Here is a 27,881-nt window from a genome sequence, read left to right on the forward strand (position 1 = left end):
ATAGCTAAAAAGCCAATAGAGGAGACAAATGGCTAGCATACACATGCCCCACAGCCCCTGGCTACTCACTAGCTGTGGTCTTGGTGAACAGACAGCAACTGAACTGTTCCCTCTGAGGGAACAGACAAGCTGGCCTGTCCTTTCCTGTGGCCTGTAGGTGACTCCCTGCAGTCATCGAGAGGCTGTATGTGTGAGGGTGGTGAAGGGCCGCTGTTTCCAGAGACAGCAACCTAGGTCTGCTCACATGAGTCACTGCTCTCCACTCGATTTCTTTGGCTAGAACAGGGTTGCATACCAGAGGGCCAAGAGCCTCCCAGAACCACACAGGACATCCTGTGTCATTATCCAAATGAGCACCGACCATTAGCTGATCACTGTCTCCTTTGTTTGATTGTTCTTCATGGATACATCTGTTGACATGCTCCACAAATTTAGTGTAACCCTCACACACTAGAAATGCTGACAGAGAGGAGAGATTTTTCTGGTCATAAAGATGAGAGCTGTGTACACTTGTTAACTTGGAAGAATTTCTTAAATTACTGCCCATAACCATAAATGGTGGCAGGACTACATGCAAAAATTAAAATAATTGCATCTTCTAGGATTGGCATTTTTCTGGGGAAATAAAGTTTGCTTTCAAAACACACAGAAGCAAAGGTCATTATGATGTGTCCATGTAGGTTCATGAATTGTAACAGAGTACCTTCTGGTGGGGCATGTTGCTGGTGGGAGAGGCTGTGTGATGGAGTTTTGCTGTGAACCTAAAACCACCCTAAAAGTCATTTTATTTTTAAAAATTAATAATAAACAAGTAGATAAGGCACGTACTTTCTCAGTGCACTTCTTCCCAGGCGATGTTCTTCTGATTCTCGATAGTAAGTCTGTTTGCCAATTTCCCTTTCCCAGAAGCGTTTGAGCTCGTGACAGGTGTTCCGGCAGAAGACCTCCCGGCGGACGTACTGATTGTTCATCCCCTGAAAAAGAAAATATCGACTGAACCCCCACAGAACATGCTCCCTTGTACTCTGGAAGGTACAGATCCTGCTGTTTAACTCCTGAGGGAGACCCCAGTCAGGCACAAAACCTCGTGATAGGGACACACAGATCCAGGGATGTGACTGCAGAAGCTCCCCGCTGAAGCATGTCACAAGTGAACTGAAAGTTGCTCAGTCTGACTCTTTGCGACCCCATAGACTATATATAGTCCATGGAATTATCCAGGCCAGAATACTGGAGTGCGTAGGCTTTCCCTTCTCCAGAGGATCTTCCCAACCCAGGGATCAAACCCAGGTCTCCCACATTGCAGGAGGATTCTATACCAGCTGAGCTACAAGGGAAGCCCAAGACTACTGGAGTGGGTAGCCTATCCCTTCTCCAGCATCTGACAAATACCTCTGTCCTTCCTTCCCCCTCACAAATGAATGACTTCTCAGCTTTTTATCAGCAGGAAGTATTTTATGCTATTTATGCTATTGGCATTTTATACTATTGGTCCCCTTAGTTATCATATCTCCATGAGTCAATATCCCCTTCCTCATATTCTAGGTGAGACATTTGAGAAGTGATTAAATTTGCTCGAGGTCTCATGGCTGTAGCAGGCAGAAGGCAGGCTGCATACCTCGGAACATTTTCAGGCTCTTTACTAAAGAGATTTGTCACAGAAAATCAAAGTTCTGGATCACAGCTCTCCCAGAGGGATGGGCAAGGACACTAGGGCAGGATGGAAGCAAGACAGGTTTGAAACCAGACATTTACTCCAGACCTATCAACTTGATGCACCTTCTGTCAGCCAGTGATTCTCCAGGTCTCAGTCTCCTCATCTTTAAAATTTCTCTGAAGATTAAATTTGATCATAAATGTAAAAGTGTTTTGCAGTTTATGAGTTCTGATCTCAATATACATAGCCTTTTGTAATTCTAAAACCTCAAATTGTACAGGATATAGGACAATAATTAGCAATAAGTAATCATCACAACCTCCCCCCAACTTTCTTTTTATAGACATGAAATAATTATACTTCTCTTTTCTTTCTGAATCAGTGTCTGTTGACCTTCACTGAACTTGGAGTCACTTGGGGAGCTTTACAAAAAATGGATGCCAGGGATTCCTCCTTAAGGAGTCTAATTTCATCAGCCTTGAAAATGTAATGGGTGTCAGGATTTTTAAAAGTTCCTCCTGTGATTCTAATGTGCAAGCGAAGGTGAGAACTCAGTCTTTGATCCTGTCCTCTTGTGTGTTGGTCATGTCTGTGTCCAGAGCTGGCTCCAGGGAAGCTAAGGTAGTGAAGGCTGGGCCTAGGTAGGTCTCAGCAACAGCTGTCTTTCAGGGTAGACACTATTTTGCAGGTAAGGAAGCTGAGTAGCAATCTGACCTTATCAATGTAATATAGCTGGTTAAGGGGGCAGCTGTCATACTCAGGGCCCAAGCCCCATCCCCTGCCCCCAACTGTCCCCTAAGAAGGAGGAGAGTGACTTTCTTATCTCCTGGAAATGCTCAGTGATCTCACAATTTCCTGGCAAAAGAGCAGAAATCCAACTGACCTTGCAGAAGGCTCCCAGAGCTTTTAGGAAATGAGATTATCCTATGTTTTATTTAAATATATTAAAGTGTGTACTGGTGCTCAATAAATATTTGTTGAATTGAATAAATGCCCCCCACCTCCAAGTTATCTTTATCCTGAAGGTCTGGCCAGGAAGTGGCAGTGGTCCCTGTGGCAGTGCTTCAGGCATTGAGGGTCAGTCTGTGGGGCCAGTGAGGGGCACCCTAAGGTCACCTGGCCTGGCCTGAGGGCCTCAAGGTGATTCCTAAGGGCAGGGACATGCAGGATGAGTGGGTAGGAGTACCCATGGTGTGGGATGTGGACTCTGCAGAGGCCTATGGTGAGAGCCCTGCAGAAACAGAGGGACAGAAGCAGATGGGGTGGGTGGCCTGGTAACATTTTCGGGTTGTGGAAGTGTTTTATATCTTATTTCTCATCATGGTGACACAACTGTATACAATGCTGAAACTTATCAAACTGTACACCTAAATTAAGGTGAATTTTATTACACTTAAGTTATGTCTCAATAAATAGAGAAAAACTGTCTTCTATCTCTGGACTAGAGATTCATCCAAGTTCCCCAGTTCTAACCTCCTTGGAGATTCAGCATCTTATTATTAGGATTTAGCCCATTCCCTCACAGATAATACACATTTCCGGGAACATTTGTGTTTTCTGGCTTCTGAAATGAGGACAACTACTCTAGCTGGTAGAAAGGTGACAAGGAAGATATCAGTAGAAGGAAAGTCCTTTGAAAATGTGGAAGATTGTCCTCAATGAATAAATGACTATTCATCTGTGTCTGCTCAACAGTGCCAACAATACTAGCCACCAGACTGCATTCCCAGGTGGCACAGTGGGAAAGAATCTCCCTGCCAATGCAGGAGACATAAGAGACACAGGTTCAATCCCTGGGTCGGGAAGATCCCCTGGAGGAGGAAATAAGGCAACCCATTCCAGTATTCTTGCCTGGAAAATTCCACTAACAGAGGAGCCTGGCAGGCCACAGTTCTTGGGGTCGCAAAGAGTCAGACATGACTGAACGACTGAGCACATAGCGCAAAGCATTCCTGTTGAGAGACTCAATAGTATTCCTTCCAGTCAATCACCACCAACTCAGAAAAGACATAACTTCAATGACAATTATAAACTTTACCTCACAAAATTAATGCATGCTTAAAGAGAACAGCAGCATGTAACACCTTCATAGAATTCAGTTAAACAAAGTGTGTTGAATTTTTCACCATCCGTGAGGCATCAGTACTGCCCTGGGGGCCAATTGATCTTAGTGAGTCAGCTGAGACAAAGGCACATTTGCCCATTGTGAGTGCTAATTGCTGTGCCAATCATTTAACTTCCCAAGTCTCTGGTTACTCAGAGTATTAAACCCAAATTGAGAGATGTGAGAGTTACCTTCATAAGCATCCTATGACTCTCGGCTAGTTGTGGTTCACTGTGTCCCAGCTGACCAAGGAAATTCCAATACATACACATTGCTGAGCTTGGCAGCAGCAATGGAATGGACCAGCAGCAGGGCTTGCAGAGATGCACAACCCACCAGCTCTGATAGGAGGAGCTGTGGTCCCACTGGGTGGAGTAGACGCTCACTACTTTTCTCTGTCTTCTCAGCGTGCTTTATTGACTATGCCAAAGCCTTTGACTGTGTGGATCACAACAAACTAGAAAATTCTTAAAAGAGCTGGGAATACCAGAGCACCTGACCTGCCTCGTGAGAAATCTGTATGCAGGTCAAGAAGCAACAGTTAGAACTGGATGTGGAACAACTGACTGATTTCAAATCAGGAAAGGTGTACGTCAAGGCTGTATATTGTCACCGTGCTTATTTAACTTATATGCAGAATACATCATGAGAAATGTGGGCTGGATGAAGCACAAGCTGGAATCAAGATTGTCGAGAGCAATATCAACCTCAGATATGCAGATGACACCACTCTTATGGCAGAAAGCAAAGAAGAACTAAAGAGCCTCTTGATGAAAGCGAATGAGGATAGTGAAAAAGTTGGCTTCAAACTCAATATTCAGAAAACTAAGATCATGGCATCTGGTCCCATCACTTCATGGCAAATAAATGGGGAAACAGTGGAAACAGTGTCTGACTTTATTTTTTGGGGGCTCCAAAATCACTGTAGATGGTGACTACAACCATGAAATTAAAAGATACTTGCTCCTTGGAAGAAAAGTTATGACCAACCTAGACAGCATATTAAAAAGCAGAGACATTACTTTGCCAACAAAGGTCTGTCTAGTCAAAGCTATGATTTTTCCAGTAGTCATGAATGGATGTGACATTTGGACTATAAAGAAAGCTGAGCACCAAAGAATTGATGCTTTTGAACTGTGATGTTGGAGAAGACTCTTGAGAATCCCTTGGACTGCAAGGAGATCCTACCAGTCCATCCTAAAGGAGATCAGTCCTGGGTGTTCATTGGAAGGACTGATGTTGAAGCTGAAATTCCCATGCTTTGGCCACCTGATGTGAAGAGCTGACTCATTGGAAAAGACCCTGATGCTGGGCAAGATTGAAGGCAGGAGAAGAAGGGGACGATGGAGGATGAGATGGCTGGATGGCATTACTGACTCAATGGGCATGAGTTTGAGTAAACTCTGGGAGTTGGGCAATGAACAGGGAAGCCTGGTGTGCTCTAGTCCATGGGGTCGCAAAGAGTCGAACACAACTGAGCGATTGAACTGAACTGATAGAAAATCATCACAGATATAAAAAAACTGAGCAGCAGCAGCTGCCTACTAGATCTAAGTGTAATTTATTGGATCTCTATCCAATGATGACAGAATATAGATTCTTTTCAAGTGTACATGAGGCAAGTCACAAAAAAATTCCTAAAACTAGTAAGTGAGTTTAGCAAAGATGCGGGATATCAGTTTAATACACACAAATTAGTGTGTACTACCAATGGGCAATTGGAAATTGAAATTAAAGAGATGATACCATTTACAATAATGCCCCCCAATTAAATACTTAGATATAAATCTAACAAAATGTGTACAAAATGTGGTTGCTACAAACTGCAAAATGCTAATGAATAAAATAAAACTTCAATAAATGGAGAGACAGATCATGCTAATGGATTAGAAGATAGCATAGCAGAGATATTAGTTCTCCAAAAATAAATCTGTACATTTATTGCAATTCTAGCAAAAATCCAAACTGTATTTTTTAAAATAAGTAAAGGCAAAGTGATTCTAAAACTTACATGGAAAAGCAAAAGGACTAGAGTAAGTAAAGCACTTTTGAAAATGAGGAGTAAAGTTGAAGAAATTATACTACCTAATGTTAAGTCTTACTGTAAAGCTACGGTAATGTAGATGTGTGATTTCAGAAAAAGAAAAAAAAAAACAAAAAACACATCAAAGACATGTCTCGACAAATAGTGTTGGAACAACAGGATATCAATATGCCAAAAAAAAAAAAAAAGGCCCACACCCTGTATAAAAATTAACTTATTATAGACCTAATATAAAATGCAAAACTATAAAACTCTTACAGAGAAAATCTAGTTTTGTGTGTGAGTGTGTGTGTGTGTGCATGTGTGACTTGTGGCTAGGTAAAGAATTCTTAGACATGACATAAAAAGTACACTCCATGAAAGAAAAAAAATTCAATAAATTGGGCTTCATCAAAATTAGAAAGTTTTGCTCTCCAAAAAAGAATGAAAAGGCGAGATACAAATTGAGAAAAAAATATTTGCAAATCGTGTCTATAACAAAGGATTTGTGTCCAGAGTATATGAAGACCTCTCAAAACTCAACAGTATGAAAACAAGCAACCCAAGTAAAAGATGGGAAGACCACTTTAGCAGACACTTCACCAAAGAAAATGAACAGATAACAAGTAAACAGTAAAAGATGTTGAACATCATTAGCCACTAGGAAAATACAAATTAAGTAAAAAGTGCAGAGATACCACTATATCCTTATAAGAATGGCCAAAATAAAAATTTACATGTTGACAATATCAAGTGCTAGAGAGGAGAGGTATGGAGAAATTGGAACTGTCGATGTATGACTTGTCAAATTAAACATATTCCCACCATATGGCCCAGCAATTCCATTCCTAGGTATTTAGTCTAGAGAAATGCAAACCTCTGCTTCCCAAATGACTCAGTGGTAAAGAATCCACCTGCCAATGCAGAAGAAGCAAGTTCGATCCCTGGGTTGGGAAGCTTCCCTGGAGAAGGAAAAGGCAACCCACTCTGATATTCTTGCCTGGGAAATCCCATGGACAGAGGAGCCTGGCTGGCTGCAGTCTATGGGGTTGCAAAAAAGTCAGACACGACTTAGCAACTCACTAACCAACAACAAGGAATGCAAACTAATGTGCTAGCAAAGTATGTACACCTAACCACAGTTCTATTTTTCATGCCAAAAAGTGGAGACAACCAACAGTCTTTGAATGTGTGAATAACTGTTGAACATCTGTAGGATGAAATACTGTGCAGTAATAAAAGAGAATACTGTTGATATTTTCAATAACTTGGATGAACCTCAAAGGCATTCATGTTGAGTGGAAGAAGCCAGTCTCAATAAACTATATACCCTTTACGATTCCAGCTGTGAAGAGATACCCCACGTCCAATATATGAGAAAACCAAGTAAGAGGTAGGCACTGAGAGAGGGCATCAGAGGGCAGACAGACTGAAACCACAATCACAAACAACTAGCCAATCTGATCACATGGACCACAGTCTTGTCTAACTCAGTGAAACTAAGCCATGCCGTGTCGGGCTGCTAACAGAAAGATAGAACACTGAAAGAGGAACTCCCCAGCTCATTAGGTGCCCAATATGCTACTGGAGAACAGTGGAGAAAGAACTCCAGAAAGAATGAAGGGATGGAGCCGAAGCAAAAACAACACCCAGTTGTGGATGGGACTGGTGATAGAATCAAGGTTCGATGCTGTAAAGAGCAATATTGCATAGGAACCTGGAACGTTAGGTCCATGAATCAAGGCAAATTGAAAGTGGTCAAACAGGAGATGACAAGAGTGAACGTCGACATTGTAGGACTCAGCAAACTAAGATGGACTGGAATGGGTGAATTTAACTCAGATGACCATTATATCTACTACTGTGGGCAGGAATCCCTTAGAAGAAGTGGAGTAGCCATCATAGTCAACAAAAGAGTCCAAAATGCAGTACTTGGATGCAATCTCAAAAACGACAGAATGATCTCTGTTCGTTTCCAAGGCAAACCATTCAATATCACAGTAATCCAAGTCTGTGCCCCAGCAGTAATGCTGAAGAAGCTGAAATTGAACAGTTCTATGAAGACCTACAAGACCTTCTAGAACTAACACCCAAAAAAAGATGTCCTTTTCATTATAGGGGACGGAAATGCAAAAGTAGGAAGTCAAGAAACACCTGGAGTAACAGGTAAATTTGGCGTTGGAGTACAGAATGAAGCAGGGCAAAGGCTAATAGAGTTCTGCCAAGAGAACACACTGGTCATAGCAAACACCCTCTTCCAACAACGCGAGAGAAGACTCTACACATGGACATCACCAGATGGTTGACAACGAAATCAGATTGATTATATTCTTTGCAGCCAAAGATAGAGAAGCTCTATACAGTTAGCAAAAACAAGACCGGGAGCTGACTGTGGTTCAGATGATGAATTCCTTATTGCCAAATTCAGACTGAAATTGAAGAAAGTAGAGAAAACCACTAGACCAGTCAGGTATGACCTAAATCAAATTCCTTACAGTGGAAGTGAGAAATAGATTTAAGGGACTAGATCTGATAGACAAAGTGCCTGATGAACTATGGATGGAGGTTCATGACATTGTACAGGAGACAGGGATCAAAACCATCCCCAAGAAAAAGAAATGCAAAAAAGCGAAATGGCTATCTGAGGAGGCCTTACAAATAGCTGTGAAAAGAAGGGAAGCAAAAAGCAAAGGGGAAAAGGAAAGATATACCCATCTGAATGCAGAGTTCCAAAAGAATAGCAAGGAGAGATAAGAAAGCCTTCCTCAGCAATCAGTGCAAAGAAATAGAGGAAAACAATAGAATGGGAAAGACTAGAGCTCTCTTCAAGAAAATTAGAGATATCAAAGGAATATTTTATGCAAAGATGGGCTCAATAAAGGACAGAAATGGTATGGACCTAACAGAAGCAGAAGATATTAAGAAGAGGTGGCAAGAATACACAGAAGAACTGTACAAACAAAATCTTCATGACCCAGATAATCACGATGGTGTGATCACTCACCTAGAGCCAGACATCCTGGAATGTGAAGTCAAGTGGACCTTAGGAAGCATCACTACGAACAAAGCTAGTGGAGATGATGGAATTCCAGTTAAGCTATTTCAAATCCTGAAAGATGATGCTGTGAAAGTGCTGCACTCAATATGCCAGCAAATTGGGAAAACTCAGCAGTGGCCACAGGACTGGAAAAGGTCAGTTTTCATTCCAATCCCAAAGAAAGGCAATGCCAAAGAATGCTCAAACTACCGCACAATTGCACTCATCTCACACAGAAGTAAAGTAATGCTCAAAATTCTCCAAGCCAGGTTTCAGCAATACCTGAACCATGAACTTCCAGATGTTCAAGCTGGTTTTAGAAAAGGCAGAGGAACCAGAGATCAAATTGCCAACATCTGCTGGATCATGGAAAAAGCAAGAGAGTTCCAGAAAAACATCTAGTTCTGCTTTATTGACTATGCCAAAGCCTTTGACTGTGTGGATCACAATAAACTGTGGAAAATTCTGAAAGAGATGGGAATACCAGACCACCTGACCTGCCTCTTGAGAAATCTGTATGCAGGTCAAGAAGTAACAGTTAGAACTGGACATGGAACAACAGACTGGTTCCAAATAGGAAAAGGAGTACGTCAAGGGTGTATATTGTCACCATGCTTATTTAACTTATATGCAGAGTACATCATGAGAAACTCTGGGCTAGAGGAAGCACAGGCTGAAATCAAGATTGCCGAGAGAAATATCAATAACCTCAGATATGCAAATGACACCACCCTTATGGCAGAGAGTGAAGAAGAACTAAAGAGCCTCTTGATGAAAGTTAAAAAGGAGAGTGAAAAAATTGGCTTAAAGCTCAACATTCATAAAACTAAAATCATGGCATCTATTTCATGGGAAATAGATGGGGAAACAGTGGCTGACTTTATTTTTCTGGACTCCAAAATCACTGCAGATGGTGACTGCAGCCATGAAATTAAAAGACGCTTACTTCTTGGAAGAAAAGTTATGACCAACCTAGACACCATATTAAAAAGCAGAGACATTACTTTGCCAACAAAGGTCTATCTATTCAAGGCTATGGTTTTTCCAGTAGTCATGAATGGATGTGAGAGTTGGACTATAAAGAAAGCTGAGTGTCAAAGAATTGATGCTTTTGAACTGTGGTGTTGGATAAGACTCTTGAAAGTCACTTGGACTGCAAGGAGATCCAACCAGTCCATTCTAAAGAAGATCAGTCCTAGGTGTTCATTGGAAGGACTGATGTTGAAGCTGAAACTCCCATACTTTGGCCACCTGATGCGAAGAGCTGACTCATTGGAAAAGACCCGCATGCTGGGCAAGATTGAAGGCAGGAGGAAAAGGGGACGACAGAGGATGAGATGGTTGGATGGCATCTCCGACTCAATGGACATGGGTTTGGGTGGACTCTGGGAGTTGGTGATGGACAGGGAGGCCTGGCATGCTGCAGTTCATGAGGTTGCAAAGAGTCAGACATGACTGAGCAAATGAACTGATACGACATTCTCGAAAAAACAAGCCTATAATAATTGCTTGGGGTTAGAGATAGGGGGAGAGCATAACTTCAAAGCCAGAGCATGAAGAAATTAGGGGTGGGGGTGATGGAACTGTTCTGTATCCCAACTGTGGTGGTAGTTCCACAAGCTGAATATGTGATAAATTCTTAGAACTGAGCACACACAGAAGAGTCATTTTGCTTTATGTTAAGATACAAATCAAAATTTAAAAATAGAACAGAACTGTTTTTGATTTTTCACTGATTCGATTCAGTCATTGAAAAGTCTAAAGATTATTTTCGATCCCTGAAATACCACAGAACCTTCTCAGTTGCTGCGTGGACCAGCTGCACTGGTATCACCTAGTAGTTGTTATGAAGGCAGAGTTTATCAAGACCAAAATCTGAATCAAAATCTGCATTTTAAACTGATCCCTAGATGACTCACACACATAGGAAAGTTTAAGAAGCTCAGCTTCAGAATTACAAAGACCAGAATTTAGTACATCTTCTTAAGCATCAGTCTTCTGAGGAGCCTGCTGTAGCTGAGCATCTCTATTTGAAAGGATGTTGATTCCTCAGAGGTTTAGCATCTCCCCCTCTATATGCACTGTTTTTTGTTTTTGTTTTTTTTTTTTTACAGGCAATCATCTTATCAGAGCCTTGTTAAATGAACACTGTAATGGATTTCTGGTTCTCTCACAGAGCTGTTTTGAATGCATTACTTAAATATATAAACTAGATACGGAAAAGTCCTGTTGAGATTTCTAAGCAGTGGAATTCCACCATTCCCAAACAGGTGTAAGGTGAGAATTCAGAGGGAAAGATGAACCCCAGTGGCTGAAAAAGACAGGGTTACAAGAACGCTCTCCATTCACTCCCCCCTGAGAAGGGTAAGATGAACTTCCATCCCATGTACATTCAAGTTCAACATCCTTTACCTTTGTGATGAATCTGCTGCTGTCTTGATACGGTGTCAAGGAGAGTGAGTATTGCAGCTAGGGTTTGCAACAGCCCCGGTCTGGTCCTGAAACCCTAGGGCATCAACCCTTTATATGTGGAGGGGAGGTGTTTCAGAAACGACTCAGCCTTTCAAGGTTACAGGCACCAAATTAGTAGCAGAATCACAGAGATATCATTCCAGGCACACAATGACCTCCTTCCTGGTGAAAAATAGCCCCTATCGCCTGTTCCCCCTACCCACCCCAGGGCAGGTAAGCTTCTGCTCTGGCAGGCCCTGCAGGGACCATGACTTGGCTAGAACCAGAGTTATTGTGCAAAATATGCTCTGGATTACCCATGAGCTTGAACCTGCTGTGCATCAGGCCGCCCTCTGCCCTTCAGAGAGTAAACGAGCCCAGGATGGTGTGACAAGCCACGCTTTGGGGTCACTTTACAGGATGACTTAGAGTTGTGTGTTTTCCTTTGGAGCTGCTAATCCACTCAGGGAGCTTGGTGATGACATTTCACAGTTTGCTTAGTTCTCCCCCAGCGGGAGCAGGAACTGGACACCAATGACCATCTTCCAGCAAAGGCATTAAACTGAGAAGGGCTTCTCAGTTGAAAGGGGCCTTCAAGCAATTTCAAGGAGCTTGTTGTGTTCTTGGGTTAAACATCTGAAATGGTCCCTATCTGAGAACAGTCAGGTCACCATCAGACCCTGCTGGGCTACTAGTAAGCGTGCTTATAGCTTAGTTATAAGAGTGTCAGTGTCAAAGCTCAAGATAAAATCCGAGGGCAGTGAAGCAAGTAGAATTGCTGATGTTCAATCTGTAGAGGTATTTTAATAAATCTTTTCTCTCCTATTGTGAATGCCTGTTGGAATAGCAGAACCAGATCATGCAGTGGAGGTTTTCTCATCAGGGAAAGAAGGAGCTAAGCATCACCTATTCAAAATGATAGCAACAGCCATGCTGGTATCGCTGGACTGTATGTAAAGGTAAAGATACCCATTTTGCTTTTACTGTTTTTCTGCTGATACATGTTATATGCAAACAGAGAGGACAGGATAAAAAAGCTATTAAAATATTTATTCTGTAAGTTTTTAACTCCGTTTTCCTCTTTAAAAGAAATCCACGACAAAATGATATTTAATAGGTGAAAGATTATCTTGAAAGTTTTTTTTTTAACTGACATGCTATATACGTATATTCCTCAGACCTTAGACAAATCATTAGCAAGCCCTTTAAGAAAAAAAAAAAATGTATCAAGCTGAGCTTCTGAAGAGTTGCTGCTCCTTTGGTGCTCACAAGTGATCTGAAAACCTACTTAAGGCCCTAGCATGGAATTTCACAGTCTCCATAATTCATTTACTGCAAAGGACAAGCATTTCTGATTTTTGTAGTTTGACTGAATTTTGAATTGACAACACAGAGTCAAAAGATTGACACTCATGTGACCCATGACATTGCTGAACCACTGAATTCACCAACCCGAGAGGCTTCCAACTTAGGAAACCATAATAAGTGAGAACATGAATTTCCTTCATAGTCCTAAGTCAGTTGAGATGTTCTTTCATCTTTCTCTCTAGAATGTAATCTATTCTTTCTCCTTTCCTGTTCTTTCTGAATTTTCCCTCTCCTCATCTTTCTGGTAAGGTTTCCATACACACTGGCTCAGACATGCACATGGGAAAAGGCATACATTTGGAGGCTCTGGGCTTCCCTGGTGGCTCAGCTGGTAAAGAATCGACCTGCAATGTGGGAGACCTGGGTTTGATTCCTGGGTTAGGAAGATCCCCTGGAGAAAGGAATGGCCATCCACTCCAGTATTCTGGCCTGGAGAATTCCATGGACTATGTAGTCCATGGGGTCGCCAAGAGAAAGACATGATTGAGTGAGTTTCACTTTCTTTTGGAGGCTCTGGATTTGGATCTCAGCTCTGTCACTAGTTGATCCACACTAGTTAAGTAGTTTTGTTAAGTCTCAGCTTCTTCATCGTAAAAGAGGGATGATGAAACCTATAGAGAGGGACTTCCTTGGTGGTCCAATGGCTAAGACTCTGAGCTCCTAATGCAGGGCGCCTGGGTTTGATCCCTGGTCAGTGAACTAGATCCTACATGCCGTGACTAAAGATCCCACATTCCACAATTGAGACCTGGCACAGCCAAAAAAAAAAAAAATATATATATATATATATATATATATATAAATATATATATATATATATAAAACCTATAGAGAGATATAATAACAGTAAACAATTGTTTTATTAGTATTATAAATAAAAACCAACATTTATTAACTCTTTTTAGATGTCTAGTACTGTTCTAAGCTTTATAGGTACAAACACAGGATGCTATACATTGTACACCTAAGACTGGGGACTATCGTCACTCCCACTTCATAGATAAAAAGACAGCGGCACAAAAGGGTAAGCATCTTATCTGAGGTCATATCGACAGTAAGTGACAGATTGGGGTTTGAACCCAAGCAGCGTGACTTCAAAGCCCTTAATCCATCGTGAGCTCTAGCATTGTTAAAGGTCACACCCAGATTTCTCTGGGTCTCTGCCCTGTGCTTCCATCATCTGTTCCCCAGTGATAAGTTACATGGGGAGGGGGGTTGAAACTTCATGCAAAGCTGTGGGGCTGCCAGATAAAGTGAGAAGAGAGGACAGCACCCAGGCCAGACCTCCCTCCCTCAGGGGACATCTCTTGGGCACCAAGGTCATGTCAGTACCAGCAGGGAAGCCCATACAGGCTCTGTCAGGGGCTTGCTGTCTTCTTTGTTTGAACTGTTTATTTTAAAATAATTATAGACTCACAGGGAATTACAAAGAGGTGGACTGCACACCTTCCACCCAGTTTCCTCCAGAGTTAGCACCTTGTTTAACCACAGTGCAAGAGCAAAACCAGGAAATACCCTGGTACCATCCACAGAGCTTCTTCAGGTTTCCCTGGTTTCACAAGCACCTGTGTGTGTAGCTCTGTGTAGTTTTATGTGTGCAGATTTGCACATTCGCCATCACAGTCAAGATACAGACTTGTTCCATGGTACGGATCCCCTGTGTCTTCCTTTTATACTCACGGTCACTTCCCTCCTTCCTTTTATCCCAAACCTCTGCCAACTACTAATTTTTCCTTCATCTCTGCAATTTTGTCATTTCAGTAGTGCTATATACTGCAGAAACCATGCAGTGTGAACTTTTGAGGTTGACTTTTCGCATTCAGCCAGATTTCCTTGAGATCCATTCAAACTGTTGTGTGTATCAACAGTTTGTTCCTCTGCATTGCTCAGTTGTAGCCCATGATGTAAATGCATCAGCTTCTTTCATTATTTACCTATTGAAGGATGTTTTGATTGTTTCCGGTTTTTTGGATATTATACCCAAAGCTTCTGTGAACATCCGTGTACAGGCCTTTTGAGAACAGACAAAAATCCTTCTCTGGAATAAATACCCGAGAGTTCAATTGCTGGGTCACGTGGTAAGCATTTGGCAAGGCTTCCCTGGTAGGTCACCTGGTAAGGAATCTGCCTGCATGCAGGAGACCCTGGTTCAATTCTTGGGTTGGGAAGACTCCCTGGAGAAAGAATATGCTGCAGTATCCTTGGGCTTCCCTGGTGGCTCATATGATAAAGAATCCACCTGAAATGCAGGAGACCTAGGCTTGATCCCTAGGTTAGGAAGGTCCGCTGGAGGAGGGCATGGCAACCCGTTCCAGTATTCTTGCCTGGAGAATCCCCATGGACAGAGGAGCCTGGTGGGCTACAGTCTATGGTATTGCACAAAGTCAGACATGACTAAGTGACTAAGCACAGAGCAGTCGATGGTAAGTATTAATACATGTTTAGGTTTTTAGGAAACTGCGAAACTGCTTTGTTTTTTTCTAAAACTATTCTTTTAAAAATAATTTCACACAACAGAAATTTTGTTAAGAAAGAATAGTACAAAGAGTTTCATACCATCACCAGGATTAACCAAATGTTAATTTTGCGACATTTGCTATAGCATTTCCTACATCTCTCTCTCTCTCTTTCTCTCTACCTATCTGTCATCTTTCTGTCTCTACCCATCCATCCATCCATCATCTCATTTCTGAACTGGTTTAAAGTAAGCTGCATACATCATGTCATTTTTCTCTTTGTTGTTGTTGAGTCACTGAGTCATGTCGAACTCTTTGTGGCCCCGTGGACTGCACCACACCAGGCTTTCCTGTCTTTCACTGTCTCCTAGAGTTTGCTCAAACTCATGTCCATTGAGTTGGTGATGCCATCCATCCATCTCGTCCTCTGTTGCCCCCTTCTCTTCTTGCCCTCAATCTTTCCCAGCATCAGGTTCTTTTCCAGTGAGTAGGTTCTTCGAATCAGATGGCCAGAGTACTCGAGCTTCAGCTTCAGCATCAGTTCTTCCAATGACTATTCAGAGTTGATTTCCTTTAGGACTGATTGGTTTGATCAGGACTAGTCCAAGGCACTCTCAAGAGTCATTTTCCTCCTAAATACTTCACATTTCAGTGTGTATTTCCTAAATACAAGGACAGTCACTTACATAACCACCATATAGTGGTCAAAATCAGGACGTTTAACAATCATTATCTCAAACACACGTTTTTCAGATTCTTCTCAATGAAACTGATAGCAGTTCTCCCCCCTGAAATCCAATCCAAGATCATACAGACATTGCATTCACTTGTCATGTCTCCTTGATCTCCATTAATCTGGAAAAACTGCTCATCCTTTTAATTTAATTAACTAATTAATTTAGGTCTTTTGTGACAGTGACAGGTTTTAATACCATAGGTTAGTATTTTATAGAATACCCTTCAGCTTGACTTTGTGTGATATCTTGTCAGCATTAGAATCAGATTATGGATTTTTGGCATAAGTGCCACTGAAGTGATGTTTCCTACTCAGGGCACCCTAGCAGGAGGCACAGATAGCCATTTGTTCCGGTGTTGGTGGTGTCAGTGTTGACCATTGATTAACATAGTATCTGCCAGTTTTATCCACTGTAAAGCTATTATTTCTCCCTTTATAGTAAGCATTTTGTGGGGGACTAATATGAGACTGTACATATCTTGGTGCTCATCAAACTTTCAGCCTCTAGGTTTAGCATTCACTGATGACTCCTGCCTGCAACTTTTTTTTTTTTGGATATTTTTATTTTTTATTTTTTTTAACTTCTTTTTTTTTTTTAAATTTTAAAATCTTTAATTCTTACATGCATTCCCAAACATGACCCCCCCTCCCACCTCCCTCCCCACAACATCTCTCTGGGTCATCCCCATGCACCAGCCCCAAGCATGCTGCACCCTACGTCAGACATGGACTGGCGATTCAATTCTTACATGATAGTATACATGTTAGAATTCCCATTCTCCCAAATCATCCCACCCTCTCCCTCTCCCTCTGAGTCCAAAAGTCCGTTATAACTTTTTTTTATAATAATAAACATTTTTATAAATCTAATTCGATCTTTCCTTCTACATGTATTAGCCGGCATTCTACAGTAGTGTTTGCTCTTCTCAACTCTCTGTCTGTCTATTGGTCAGTCTAGATATTGTCAGTATGGACTCATGGGTTATTATTTTATTCAATGGATTATAATCTGTTATTACCATTTTTTATTTCAGTGTGAGACTACTGCAGATTTGCGAGGGGTAGCCTCTTCAAGCCAGTGTCTATGTTTTTTCACACATCCCTGTCCTTCCCTGGTGGCTCAGACAGTGAGAATCTGCCTGTGATGCAGGAGACCTGTGTTCGATCCCTGGGTTGGGATCTCCCCCAGAGAAGGGAATGGCTACCCACTCTGGTATTCTTGCCTGGAAAATCCCATGGACAGAGGAGCCTGGCGGGCTACAGTCCATGGAACTGCAGAGTCTGACATGACTGAGTGACTAACAACAAAAACAGTGTCCTTCCTGAGGCCTTCCTTGCTTTTTGGCACAAGATGTTCCAGGCTTCTCTTGTACCTTTCCTGCCCCAGCCCTGGTATCAGCCACTTCTCTTTGAAGCCCTGGCTCCTTTTACTGAGAAAGGTGTTGATGCAGCAAGACCAGGGTGCTGGGTGTGCCTATTGCATTGGAGAGGTCACAGCTTCCAAACCCTCTCAGCATCTGGGTTTCAAGCTTTCTGAAGTTGAATTAGGGGGACGCTGCATAATCTAATGCTGCTTGATTGGTTTCTAGTTGCATTCATTCCTAAGACAGCCCCATACACTGGAAATGGGATGTTTTCTGAGTTGAGGGTTGGAACAATGCCCTCAGTGAACTTGGCTTGGCCTAGCAGGGCAGCTGCGAGAGCTATACAGCTGAAGCAGTCCTTGGAGGACAGGAGAGAAGACGGGGCCACAGCCCGAGGAGAAGATTCCTGAAACAGCCACCAGACAGAGCATTTGGAAAATGCAGCTGCTTTGCTCCTCACGTAGCTCCTGTCCCAGAGGAGACCCTGCTAGATGGAGATGTTGTTGCCTCTGCTGTTGATTTTGTGGTCATTGTACACAGCCTTTCTCCTTTCTCAAAAACAAGGGATTTGTGCTGATTCAATTTTTGTCTCAAAATGGTGAAGGAGAATTCCAGGGGTTGCCAGAGCCCAGCTGGATGTTGTGATGTTGTGCTCAACATGGCATATACTCTTAGCTCTGAGAGCTGAGTTATCAGATATGGTGGTGGGGATGGGCAGAGAGAGAGCAAAATAAATAGCATGAAAATAGGACTCTCCAACAGAAGATAACTACTCGAGTTTAAAAACCCTCCTCCAAATGGGCCAAGGGAAACCCAGTTAGTAAGACCAGCCTGCATACCAGGTATCCTAATCATCAAGAGGCCAGTGGGGACCTGGCCTAGCCAGCAGGCTCACAAATGGGACTTTGTGAGATCCTATTTATAAGGAACAGAGCTGCTTTACTAAGCCTGGGGGCTTCATGGAAGCAAAAAAGTTATGAATCATTGGTTAGAAGAGGGCTGGCAGGAAATATACTTGCAGCCCAGACCAAGGAAGTGGAAGAGTCCCCAGGAAGGGCCATCCCCGACCTTTGCAATAGGGCTCTGAGAAGCCCCTCGTTAGAAGAAAGTACTTTTATTCAGCGCCAAGATGCAAATACTTCCCCTCAACAACGTTAGGCCTTTTATAGGCAAGTTCAAGGTCAGTAAGGCAGAAATTGGGGGAGGCCAACACAGCCTCTTACTAACCTGGGTTTTGCAACACTGCAAGTATTTATATAGGTTGCATATTTCTGGCCCTTAATTCAGCTGCTTTCCTGGGATAAGCTCACTGAAGCAGGAAAGGCCTTCCTAGGGCTGGTAGCACCGAACTTTCCTGTTAAGAAAATGGTTGTCCCTCTTTGTAATACTCCATGGAGTGAGTTTCATTCCCTAAAAAACTCACACTGCTTTACACATAACATATAAGTTATCCCATTGTTTCATACTTGCAAAGAATATAAAATTAGTAAGATGATAAAATATTTAAATTTAAGCCTGGAAAATCCCATGGATGGAGGAGCCTGGAAGGCTGCAGTCCATGGGATCGCTGAGGGTCGGACACGACTGAGCGACTTCACTTTCACTTTTCACTTTCACGCATTGGAGAAGGAAATGGCAACCCACTCCAGTGTTCTTGCCTGGAGAATCCCAGGGATGGCGGAGCCTGGTAGGCTGTCATCTATGGGGTCGCAAGAGTCGGACACAACTGAAGCAACTTAGAAGCAGCAGCAGCAGCAGAGGAGACTTGACTTTACCGACAAAGACATTACTTTGTTGCAAAGGTCTGTCTAATCAAAGCTATGGTTTTTTTAGTAGTCATGTATGGATGTGAGAGTTGGACTATAAAGAAAGCTGAGCACCGAAGAATTGATGCTTTTGAACTGTGGTGTTGGAGAAAACTCTTGAGAGTCCCTTGGACTGCAAGGAGATCAAGCCAGTCAATCCTAAAGGAAATCAACCCTGCATATTCATTGGAAGGACTGATGCTGAAGCTGAAGCTCCAATACTTTGGCCACCTGATGCAAAGAACTGATTCACTGGAAAAGACCCTGATGCTGGGAAAGATTGAAGGCAGGAGGGGAATGGGGCGACAGAGGATGAGATGGTTGGATGGTATCACCGACTCAATGGATATGAGTTTGAGTAAGTTCTGGGAGTTGGTGATGGACAGGGAGGCCTGGCGTGCTGCAGTACATGCAGCAAGAGTCGCAAAGAGTTGGATGCGACTGAGTGACTGAACTGAATTGAGAGGAGACTAATTTTCCATGGGGGGGGGCAGAGAAAGATGAAACTAATATTTACGTATGTTCTATTGTGAAGCATTTGATGTTGTATTGTAGTTCTTTACTGATTGTCCTCACATGAGGTTCTTGTCCCTATTTTATAGACATGAAAACTGAGTCTGGGAAAGACTGAACAACAAGCCTATGATCTCACAGCTGGAAATGGCAGAGCTGAGGCTCAAACCTGTGTCAATCTGATCTCAAAGTCTGCAAGTGCTGTTGAAGCTGGTATGTTTGTACCTGGTTGAAATTGGCCTGTATATTAGGCACATGGGATATAGATAGTAAATATCCATGTAACAACATGATTAACATTGTGTAACCTGATCCGCACTTGAGGATGCCTCTACTTAAAAATTATTATCTGTCTTTTTTCTGCGGTGGCTCAGCAGTAACGAACCTGCCAATGCAGGAGATGTAGGTTCAATCCCTGGGTCGGGAAGATCCTCCTGGGGAAGAAAATGGCAACGCACTCCAGTGTTCTTGCCTGGAAAATTCCATGGACAGAGGAGCCTGGCGGGCTACAGTCCATGGGGTTGCAAAAGAGTCAGACATGACTTAGAGACTAAACGCACATGAAACGTGAAATAGAGTCACCACAAGCAAAGAGGTCTTTGGATGGCTGGGCCAAACCCAAGAGAAGTCTGGAAGCTGTGTTAGCAGTCCACAGCAGCACTGTGTCCCTGACTTTGTCATCTCTGAATGACTTTAGCCTTAAACCTGTGCTCCTGCACTGGGACCCGTGGGGTGGTTAAATAGGAAGTAGCTTACCATCTTTCATCTCCCTTCCTCTTGTCTCAGCAATTCCTTTTCCAGGACTAATTCGTTTCCAGGCTCTGCCTGACCTAATGAAGAGGCTGGGAGCCCTGAGACATGACTGTGATCCTGCACAGCTGAACATTTAATATTGATTTTGTAGGACGTTTTTTAATTTACAAAGTGCTTTCAATCACATTGTCTAATGAGTTATCTAAGGGTTAGGAAAAGTGGTAAGAAGTAAGGCGAGATGACAAAAAGCGTTAAGATGAGCCTGGGAATGAGGCTGGTTCTCTGGAGAGGGGGTGGAGGTTGATGAAGAAAGATTGTGTGGTGAGCCAGCCCCTGAGCACCAGGCAGAGGCAGGACAGGACTTGACAGAATCACTGACCCATAGGCCCCATTTCCCAAGACCCTTGCCCGCTGCAGACCCCAGCTGATACAGAGCCAGGAACTGTAATTTCTCCAAGAGACAGCTACGGTGAACTCTGACAGAAGCTTCTCTCTGACGCTTCACATGCCTTCATGTGGTCAGGACCACAGGACCATTTTGTGTTGCATTTATCCATGCCCTGGTGGCTTATCCTTAAGAACCTCATTTAGAATGGTGCTTTGCCAAAGATAAGAGTTGTGAAGTTGACAGGGCCTGGGACTGTGTCTCTCTTGGCCTGACCTTTTCCACTCCTTTATGAGTCTGATCCATATTCCATTACCTTCAGATAAGCTGTGCTTGCTTGGTGGGGAGTGGGTGCCAGTGAGTAAGCTGCCTGGATTCTATCAGCATTTTCACAGTCTTCCCTGCCATTCTGTACAGAAAAATGAGAATGGAGGCAGATTTTCCAGCAGTGCTGTGGGGAAAATTATTCTGGGCAAGGACTTTATGAACTCTTTCCAGCCACCAAAAATGAGGCTGCTGAGTCCAGGCATGTCTGGCCAAGCACGTCCTTACGTTTCAAGGGTACAGCTTGGGAAGGGCGGGGCGCTGCCCACACAGCAGCCGCTCTCTGGCCAGCCCTGAGGCTGGCTGCATGGAGGGGGGTCGGGTCGGTGCCCCTGTGATGGAGCTCCTCCTCCACTCCCCGCCCAGGATGCAGGTGGGTGAAAACAGGTATGCAGAGGATGGTATGCTGATGCCCTCTGTTAGGAGTGCAGCTGGTGGTCTGTGAGCCAGCACCCAGCCAGGGCCACCTCTGCACAGCGGCGACACCAGCAGCTGGACCCGAGGGCCTCCCTCCACCCACAGTCAGGACCCTGTGCTCTCCAGGATTTCCTGACGATGGTCTGCTCACTGCAGTGACGAGGCATGACTTGCTGCATAGAGTGGGGATCTATTCCCCACAGAGTGATAATACTATTGTTTCAGATTTGAACGGTGAACCTGAGTATTTCCATTTGCTCCATATTTAACGCCAGCTGCTCTGTACTTTTCCCCTTTGTGTACTTGTCTCTCTACACCCCAGGCTATGGGCACCATGGTCTGTGGGGGTTATGTCCCATGCGTCCTGGTGTGTTTGCCCCAGGCATCTAGGACCATGCTTTGTTGCTGTTGTTCAGCTGCTAAGCTGTGTCTGACTCTCTGCAACCCCATGGAGTGTGGCACATCAGGCTTCCCTGTCCTTCACTATCGCCCAGAGTTTGTTCAAATTCATGTCCATTGCATCAGTGATGCTATCTAACCATCTTATCCTCTGCTGCCTTCAATCTTTCCCAGCATCACAGTCTTTCTCAAAGAGTTGGCTCTTTATATCGGGGGGCCAAAGCATTGGAGCCTCAGCTTCAGCATCAGTCTTTCCCAGTCAATATTCAGGACTGATTTCCTTTAGGATTGACTGGCTTGATCTCCTTGCTCTCTAAGGGCCTCCAAGAGTCTTCTTCAGCACCACAGTTTGAAAGCATCAATTCTTTGTCACTCAGCCTTCTTTTTGGCCCAATGCTCACATCCATACACGACCACTGGAAAAATCATAGCTTTGACTATATGAACCTTTGTTAACAAAGTAATGTCTCTGCTTTTTAATACACTATCTAGGTTTGTCATAGTTTTCCTTCCAAGGAGCAAGCGTCTTTTAATTTCATGGCTGCAGTCACCATCTGCAGTGATTTTGGAGCCCAAGACAATAAAATCTGTCCCTCCTTCCACTTTTCCCCTTCTATTTTGCTGTGAAGTGATGGGACTGGATGCCATGAATCTTCGTTTTTTGAATGTTGAGTTTTGAGCCAGCTCTTTCTCTTTCCTCTTTCACCGTCTTCAAGAGGCTCTTTAGTTCCTCTTCACTTTCTGCCATTAGAGTAGTATCATCTACATACCTGAGGTTGTTGATATTTCTCCTGGCAGTCTTGTGGGGCTGTGATTCATCCAGCCTGACATTTTGCATGATGTACTCTGCAGATAAGTTAAATAAGCAGGGTGACAATATTCAGCCTTGTCATACTCCTTTCACAATTTGCATACAGCAAGCAGTTTTTCCTGTACTAAATGCTTGTTAGCTCAAGAAAATCAGTAACAATAGATTTAATTTGATTCAAACCCATATTTGAGGGATGAGATGAGGCTAGGGATGGAGGATGGGTTTAAGGACCTGGAATGTGAAGTCAGTGTTAGAATCTGTCTTCACCTACTAGCTGTTTGGCCTTGGGCAGGTTAGTCACCCTCTCTGAGTCTGTTTCTTTTGCTGTGAAATGGAGGTAGTAATAGTTACTCAACACTATTGTTGAAAGCATCAGATGGGATCATAAGTATGTACACATTTTCTAGCAAAGTTCCTGGCAAAGTAAGTCCACGATAGATGGATGAGTATTGGAAACTGTTATGAAAACATTAAGAACGAAAGGAGTTAAATGAATTGTCCCAATTAATACAATGAGTACTATTTATTCAATTACACTGGGGTATGCGTGCTTAGTCATATCTGACTCTTTGTGACCCTCTGGACTGTAGCCTGCCAGGCTCCTCTGTCCGTGGGATTCTCCAAGCAAGAATACTGGGATGGGTAGCCATTCCCTTCTTCAGGTTGCAACAAAAGAAGTCACTCCAATGAGAAGCCTTGGTACCACAACTAGAGAATAGCCCCTGCTTGCCACAACTAGAGAGAAGTCTGCCTGGAGCAATGAAGACCCAGCTCAGCCAAAACCAAAAAGCCCTATGGAAAAAAAAGAAGATGATGAAGAGGCTAGCTAGGGCAGAGAGCTGAGTCCCAGGCAGCTGCTGTTCCTTCGCCTCCAGCCTGGGAGCCAGGAGATGGGCCTGGTTTCCCTCACCTTGGGGAAGGATGGACCCCTCTACCTGCTGGGGCTGCCACCTTGGGCAAGTGTAAACATTGTTTTGGGGCAAGAGCAATAAAAAAATGCTCTACTCTTGATATATTCAGGGAAATCATCTATTGGATTTTAGTCCAAATATCTCCCGAGGTGGAGGCTGTGCACAAAAAGGCTTAGGTGAGCCTGACCACCTCTTGTCATGCCAGGTGTCTTTCCCAGGAGTGGAGCAGAAGGGTGCTGGGAACTGAAGGAGATGCCCTGAAGTGTGAACTCAGGTTACTCAGTACTGCTGTGTGGGGCTTGAACTCTGAAATGTTTTGCCATTTGCAGAATAATAAATAAAGGGAAGGAAAGAAGAAAGGGATACACTCCTCTTAATGATCCCATTAAAATGGGAACCTCATCTACCATTGTTTTAGAGCCAGGCTACGTGCTCAGCTCTGTTCTGTGTTTGGCCAGGGGTGTTAAGCACTCAGCAGTCAGGGGGAAAACTGTTTAGAAGAGGCCTACAGGAAGAGAGCTGATTCCTGGGAAGCATGGTGGTGGGACCTCCCCGCTTCCCTTCCAAAACCTTTCTTGAGCACCACTTACATGCTGGCACTGGTGCCGCTGGGGACGATGATGAGCAGCCTGCCCAGGCCCTCATTCTGCCCACAGCACATGGAGGCTCAGGTCTTGAGACAACTTGCTGGCAATGGAGGGGGTGAGACTTGCTCCTAGGCCGTTGGAGTCCAAATCCACTGTGCTGGGAAAAAGACCAAGCTTTGGACAGCCAGCGCTTGGCAGCCTGAAAAGGTGTGTCTGCGGTTTCCTGCTCTTCTCCATCCTCTTTAAAGCCCCTTCTTTCTCATCACTCCACCTCTTCCCAGCAGAGGCCCCACCCAGGGAGGAGGCTTTTCTCCACCATGTGCAGGAAAGGGCTTGCTTGGCTTCTTCCAGGGCCAAAGGGAAAAGTGGCTCTTCAATAAGAATTATCCAATCTACTTCATGATCTCCAGGAGCATGTGTATCTATTGAGTACCTATGGCTCTGAGCCTCCTTTTGGCCATTTTTCAGTGGACAGTTGGATCAACTCACTTCCCGGTGAGAGCACATGCCTCAGTGATTGATAGACACCAGGGCAAGGGCCACATCCATTTCAAAGAACATCAGTCAGGTCTGCCCACCTAGCAGTTTCAAGTTGGAAGGAGGCTGGGGACCAGTAACATGGCCAGACGGGGAGATGGTGCTGTCTTCCCAACTCTTCACTCTAGATGTAGTCGCTGGCCCTGCAGACCAGCGTGCACCGGGCAGCTGTTATTCCTTCTCCTAAGAAGTGAGATGAGGCACAGCTGAACTCAGAACTAGCTCCAGATAGCTGTGCAGAGTGACTCTTGCAGAGAAAACGATGAGCTTCCTATGTTTTCCTGTGAAAGGTTGTTGCTGAACCATGAAAGACGCCAGGATTCTTGGCCTCCAGAGGGGAAGAAAATCAATCCGGGAGCAGAGACGAGGATTGATTGCTCAGAGCTTTTATGTAATAAGGTTTTATTAAAGTATAAAAAAGATAAAGAAAGTTTCTGACATAGACATCAGAAGGGGGCAGAGCCTAGAAATTGACTCTCTCACCTGCCTAGAGTGCTCATCACCTATTGCTATATTACCTGGTGCTTCTAACTTGGGGCGTTTAGAAGCTCATGGAGTTACAAGGCAATTAGTTTTCTCTTCCTTTGTGGACTTCCCTCCTTCCCCTGCCCAGAGAGGAAGGAATCTTGGACTTGGGGTGACTCTGACCCTTGGTTAGGCTGTGCTTAGGCTGGCAGAGATGAAGCCAAGACCATCAACAACTCTGAGTGGAGACAGAGCCCAAGCTTTGAGGGAAGGGTCTTAGGCGAAGAATCTAACCAAGGCTGTGTTTTGTTGGATGGGGCAGTTGACATTTCTGTTTATAACTGGGATGTGTTTGTATAACTGGGATACACTTCGGAGTGGGAAACACCTTTTATCCAAAATCTCCAAGTACTATAGAAAAATAAACATCTTACTTTTTATGATTCCAGACAAAATTTGATTTTCTTCTCATAGCACATGGGTTTTATTTTGATGGCCTAGTCTGGTAAATCCTATAATAATATAAGTTTTTCTGATTGACGTTGATTACATGCTAATGTATCTAGTCCGTAGTCCTTGGCTTTTTTTTTCTCTGAATAAAAATAAACCAGAGTGATCTAGAATTAGATAATATCACACTTGTCTTCTGATTCCTACTGCGTGGAGGGCTTCCTGTGCAACTGGGGTTAATCTCTGATAGGTTAATTTACATCATGCGTTCAATGTAAGAAATAATTGTGTGGCTTAGAAGTGCTACATCACTTAGGAGAAGAATTGTGACCTCCCTCTTCTGCTTTCTTTTCTTCATTCTCCCCCCCCCCCCCCCCCCCCCCCACCACCGCTGATCAGAGTTGACCTAGTGGATGAGGTGGGCCAAGTCTCCTGGGAGTTGCAGAGGCTCCTGGAAGCGACCACAGCTGGGGAGGGCCTTCTTCTCTGAAGGAGCCACAGCCCATACTGAGGTCAGTTTTGTCAAACAGCATGCTGCCTGTTTTTCCTGTCTTTATCATCTTCCCTCTCGATGGGGATGTAGGAGATGGTCTCCAGAAGTGTTAATTGTCTTTAATGCAGCTGTTAATGAGAAAGGAGACGATAAGGAACCAGTCCCCTTCCTGCCTTCCTACCCCTCTTCTTCCCTCCCTCCTCCATCTACAGTATCTACAGAGCAGCTCTAGAGTCCCTGGAGGTTTGGCACCCAGGGGCTGAGGATGCTGACAGACCAGTGCGGGAGACAGACAGGAAAACAAATCAGGGTGTTGGAGTGTTATGGGATCTATGGGAGACCTGTGGGGGGATTCAGCTCACAGAGTGGTTCTTCCCCCACAGTAGTTGGAGTAGGGGTGGGGAGACAGGAATAGTAGAAAGAGGAGGGGTGGAGGCACAGATCATATTTATCACCCTACTCCTTGTGAGATGCTTGTATTATACAGGCCCAGCTGTACCTCTGCCAAGGTGGATATTGCATTTTTTTTCTTTTCCATTTGTGGTTTATTATAGGATATTGACTATAGTTCCTTGTGCTATACAGTAGGACCTCATTGTTTATCCATCCTAAATATAATAGTTTGTATCTGCTAGTTCCAACTCTCAATCTATCCCTCCCCTACCCATCCCCCTTGGCATCTTCTGTATGAAGATGCATCTACTTGCATCATACAAGTCTTCTGTATGTCTGTGAGCCTGTTTTATAGATAAGTTCATTTGTGTTATATTTTAAATTCTTTATATAGGAGATATGATATCGTATTTGTCTCTTTCTAAATTATTTCACTTTGTATGATCATGTCTGGGTCCATCCATGTTGCTGCAAATGGCATTGTTTCCTTTTTATGGCTGAGTAACATCCCATTGTGTTTATGTGTGTATATATATATATGCACCACATCTTCTTTGTCCATTCAGCTGTTGGACATTTTGGTTGCTTCCACATCTTGGCTATTGTAAATAGTGCTGCTATGAACATAGAGGTGCCTGTATCTTTTCAAATTTTGTCCAAATATAGGCCCAGGAGTGAGACTGCTGGATCATATGGCAACTCTATTTTTAGCTTTTTGGGGAACCTCCCTACTGACTTGTTGACTCAGGAGTCCAAAGATCTGGTCCCTTACCTCAACAAGAGACAGCTCTGAAGGGCCATCCCAGCCCTGGAGCTCCCACGGCATCTGTTGAGGCCTGTTACATATAGCATCTCTGAGGCACAGCAACCGTGCAGTTAACTTCTTCCTGAAGGCAGCTCCCTGAAAGTGTTGTTTTCAGGAGCTCTTCCCAGGAAGCTCCTTCTGAACACTCACAGCTCAGCTCCTGGGAATCTGACCCAGGACTCATCCTAGAGTAACCATTTCCCCCTGTGCTGTGGTTTCCTCCAGCTTCCTTTTATTTATTGACGTTGTCATCACATAAATCTGTCCTGATTTTCACTGAAATAGAGACAGCCCTTCTCCATCTAACCACTCATCTTGAAGTCGATTTTTTTCCCCCTGTAATTTCATACTTGTCCCTGGCTAACTGCCTTGCTCTCCCATGAACACTTCCATGGACCTCACAAATATAAACATGATAACTAATTCTTGCCTTTAGTCTTTACAAAATCTTAACTTCCCGTTATACAATCAATTATGTGCAATTGTAGTTAGCTTAGAAAACAAGATGAAAATTTACCTCTACTTGGAAATAACCATTTCAACATTTTCATGTTTCTTACCTTTTATGAACTCTAGTTGAAGCTACACTATACTCTGCCTCTCTCACCTGACATTGTGTTTAACACATTTCCGGTCA

The 27,881-nt window shown here is 43.6% G+C and overlaps 1 protein-coding gene across 1 annotated transcript in view; it reads right to left on the bottom strand.

The window, feature by feature from the left end:
- FAM240A (family with sequence similarity 240 member A) overlaps positions 1-24,175 on the bottom strand; it is a 36,038-nt gene extending 11,863 nt beyond the window's left edge. Inside the window, exons 1-2 of the mRNA XM_027957903.3 lie at positions 24,105-24,175; positions 829-993 (exon numbers count right to left, since the gene is read on the bottom strand). Of these exons, the coding sequence (XP_027813704.2) occupies positions 829-993; positions 24,105-24,175 (236 nt within the window). The remainder of the gene's footprint in view (positions 1-828; positions 994-24,104) is intronic.
- Between the last annotated feature and the right edge of the window lie 3,706 nt (positions 24,176-27,881).

Source organism: Ovis aries, chromosome 19, assembly GCF_016772045.2.
Source record: "Ovis aries strain OAR_USU_Benz2616 breed Rambouillet chromosome 19, ARS-UI_Ramb_v3.0, whole genome shotgun sequence".
NCBI lineage: Eukaryota > Metazoa > Chordata > Mammalia > Artiodactyla > Bovidae > Ovis > Ovis aries.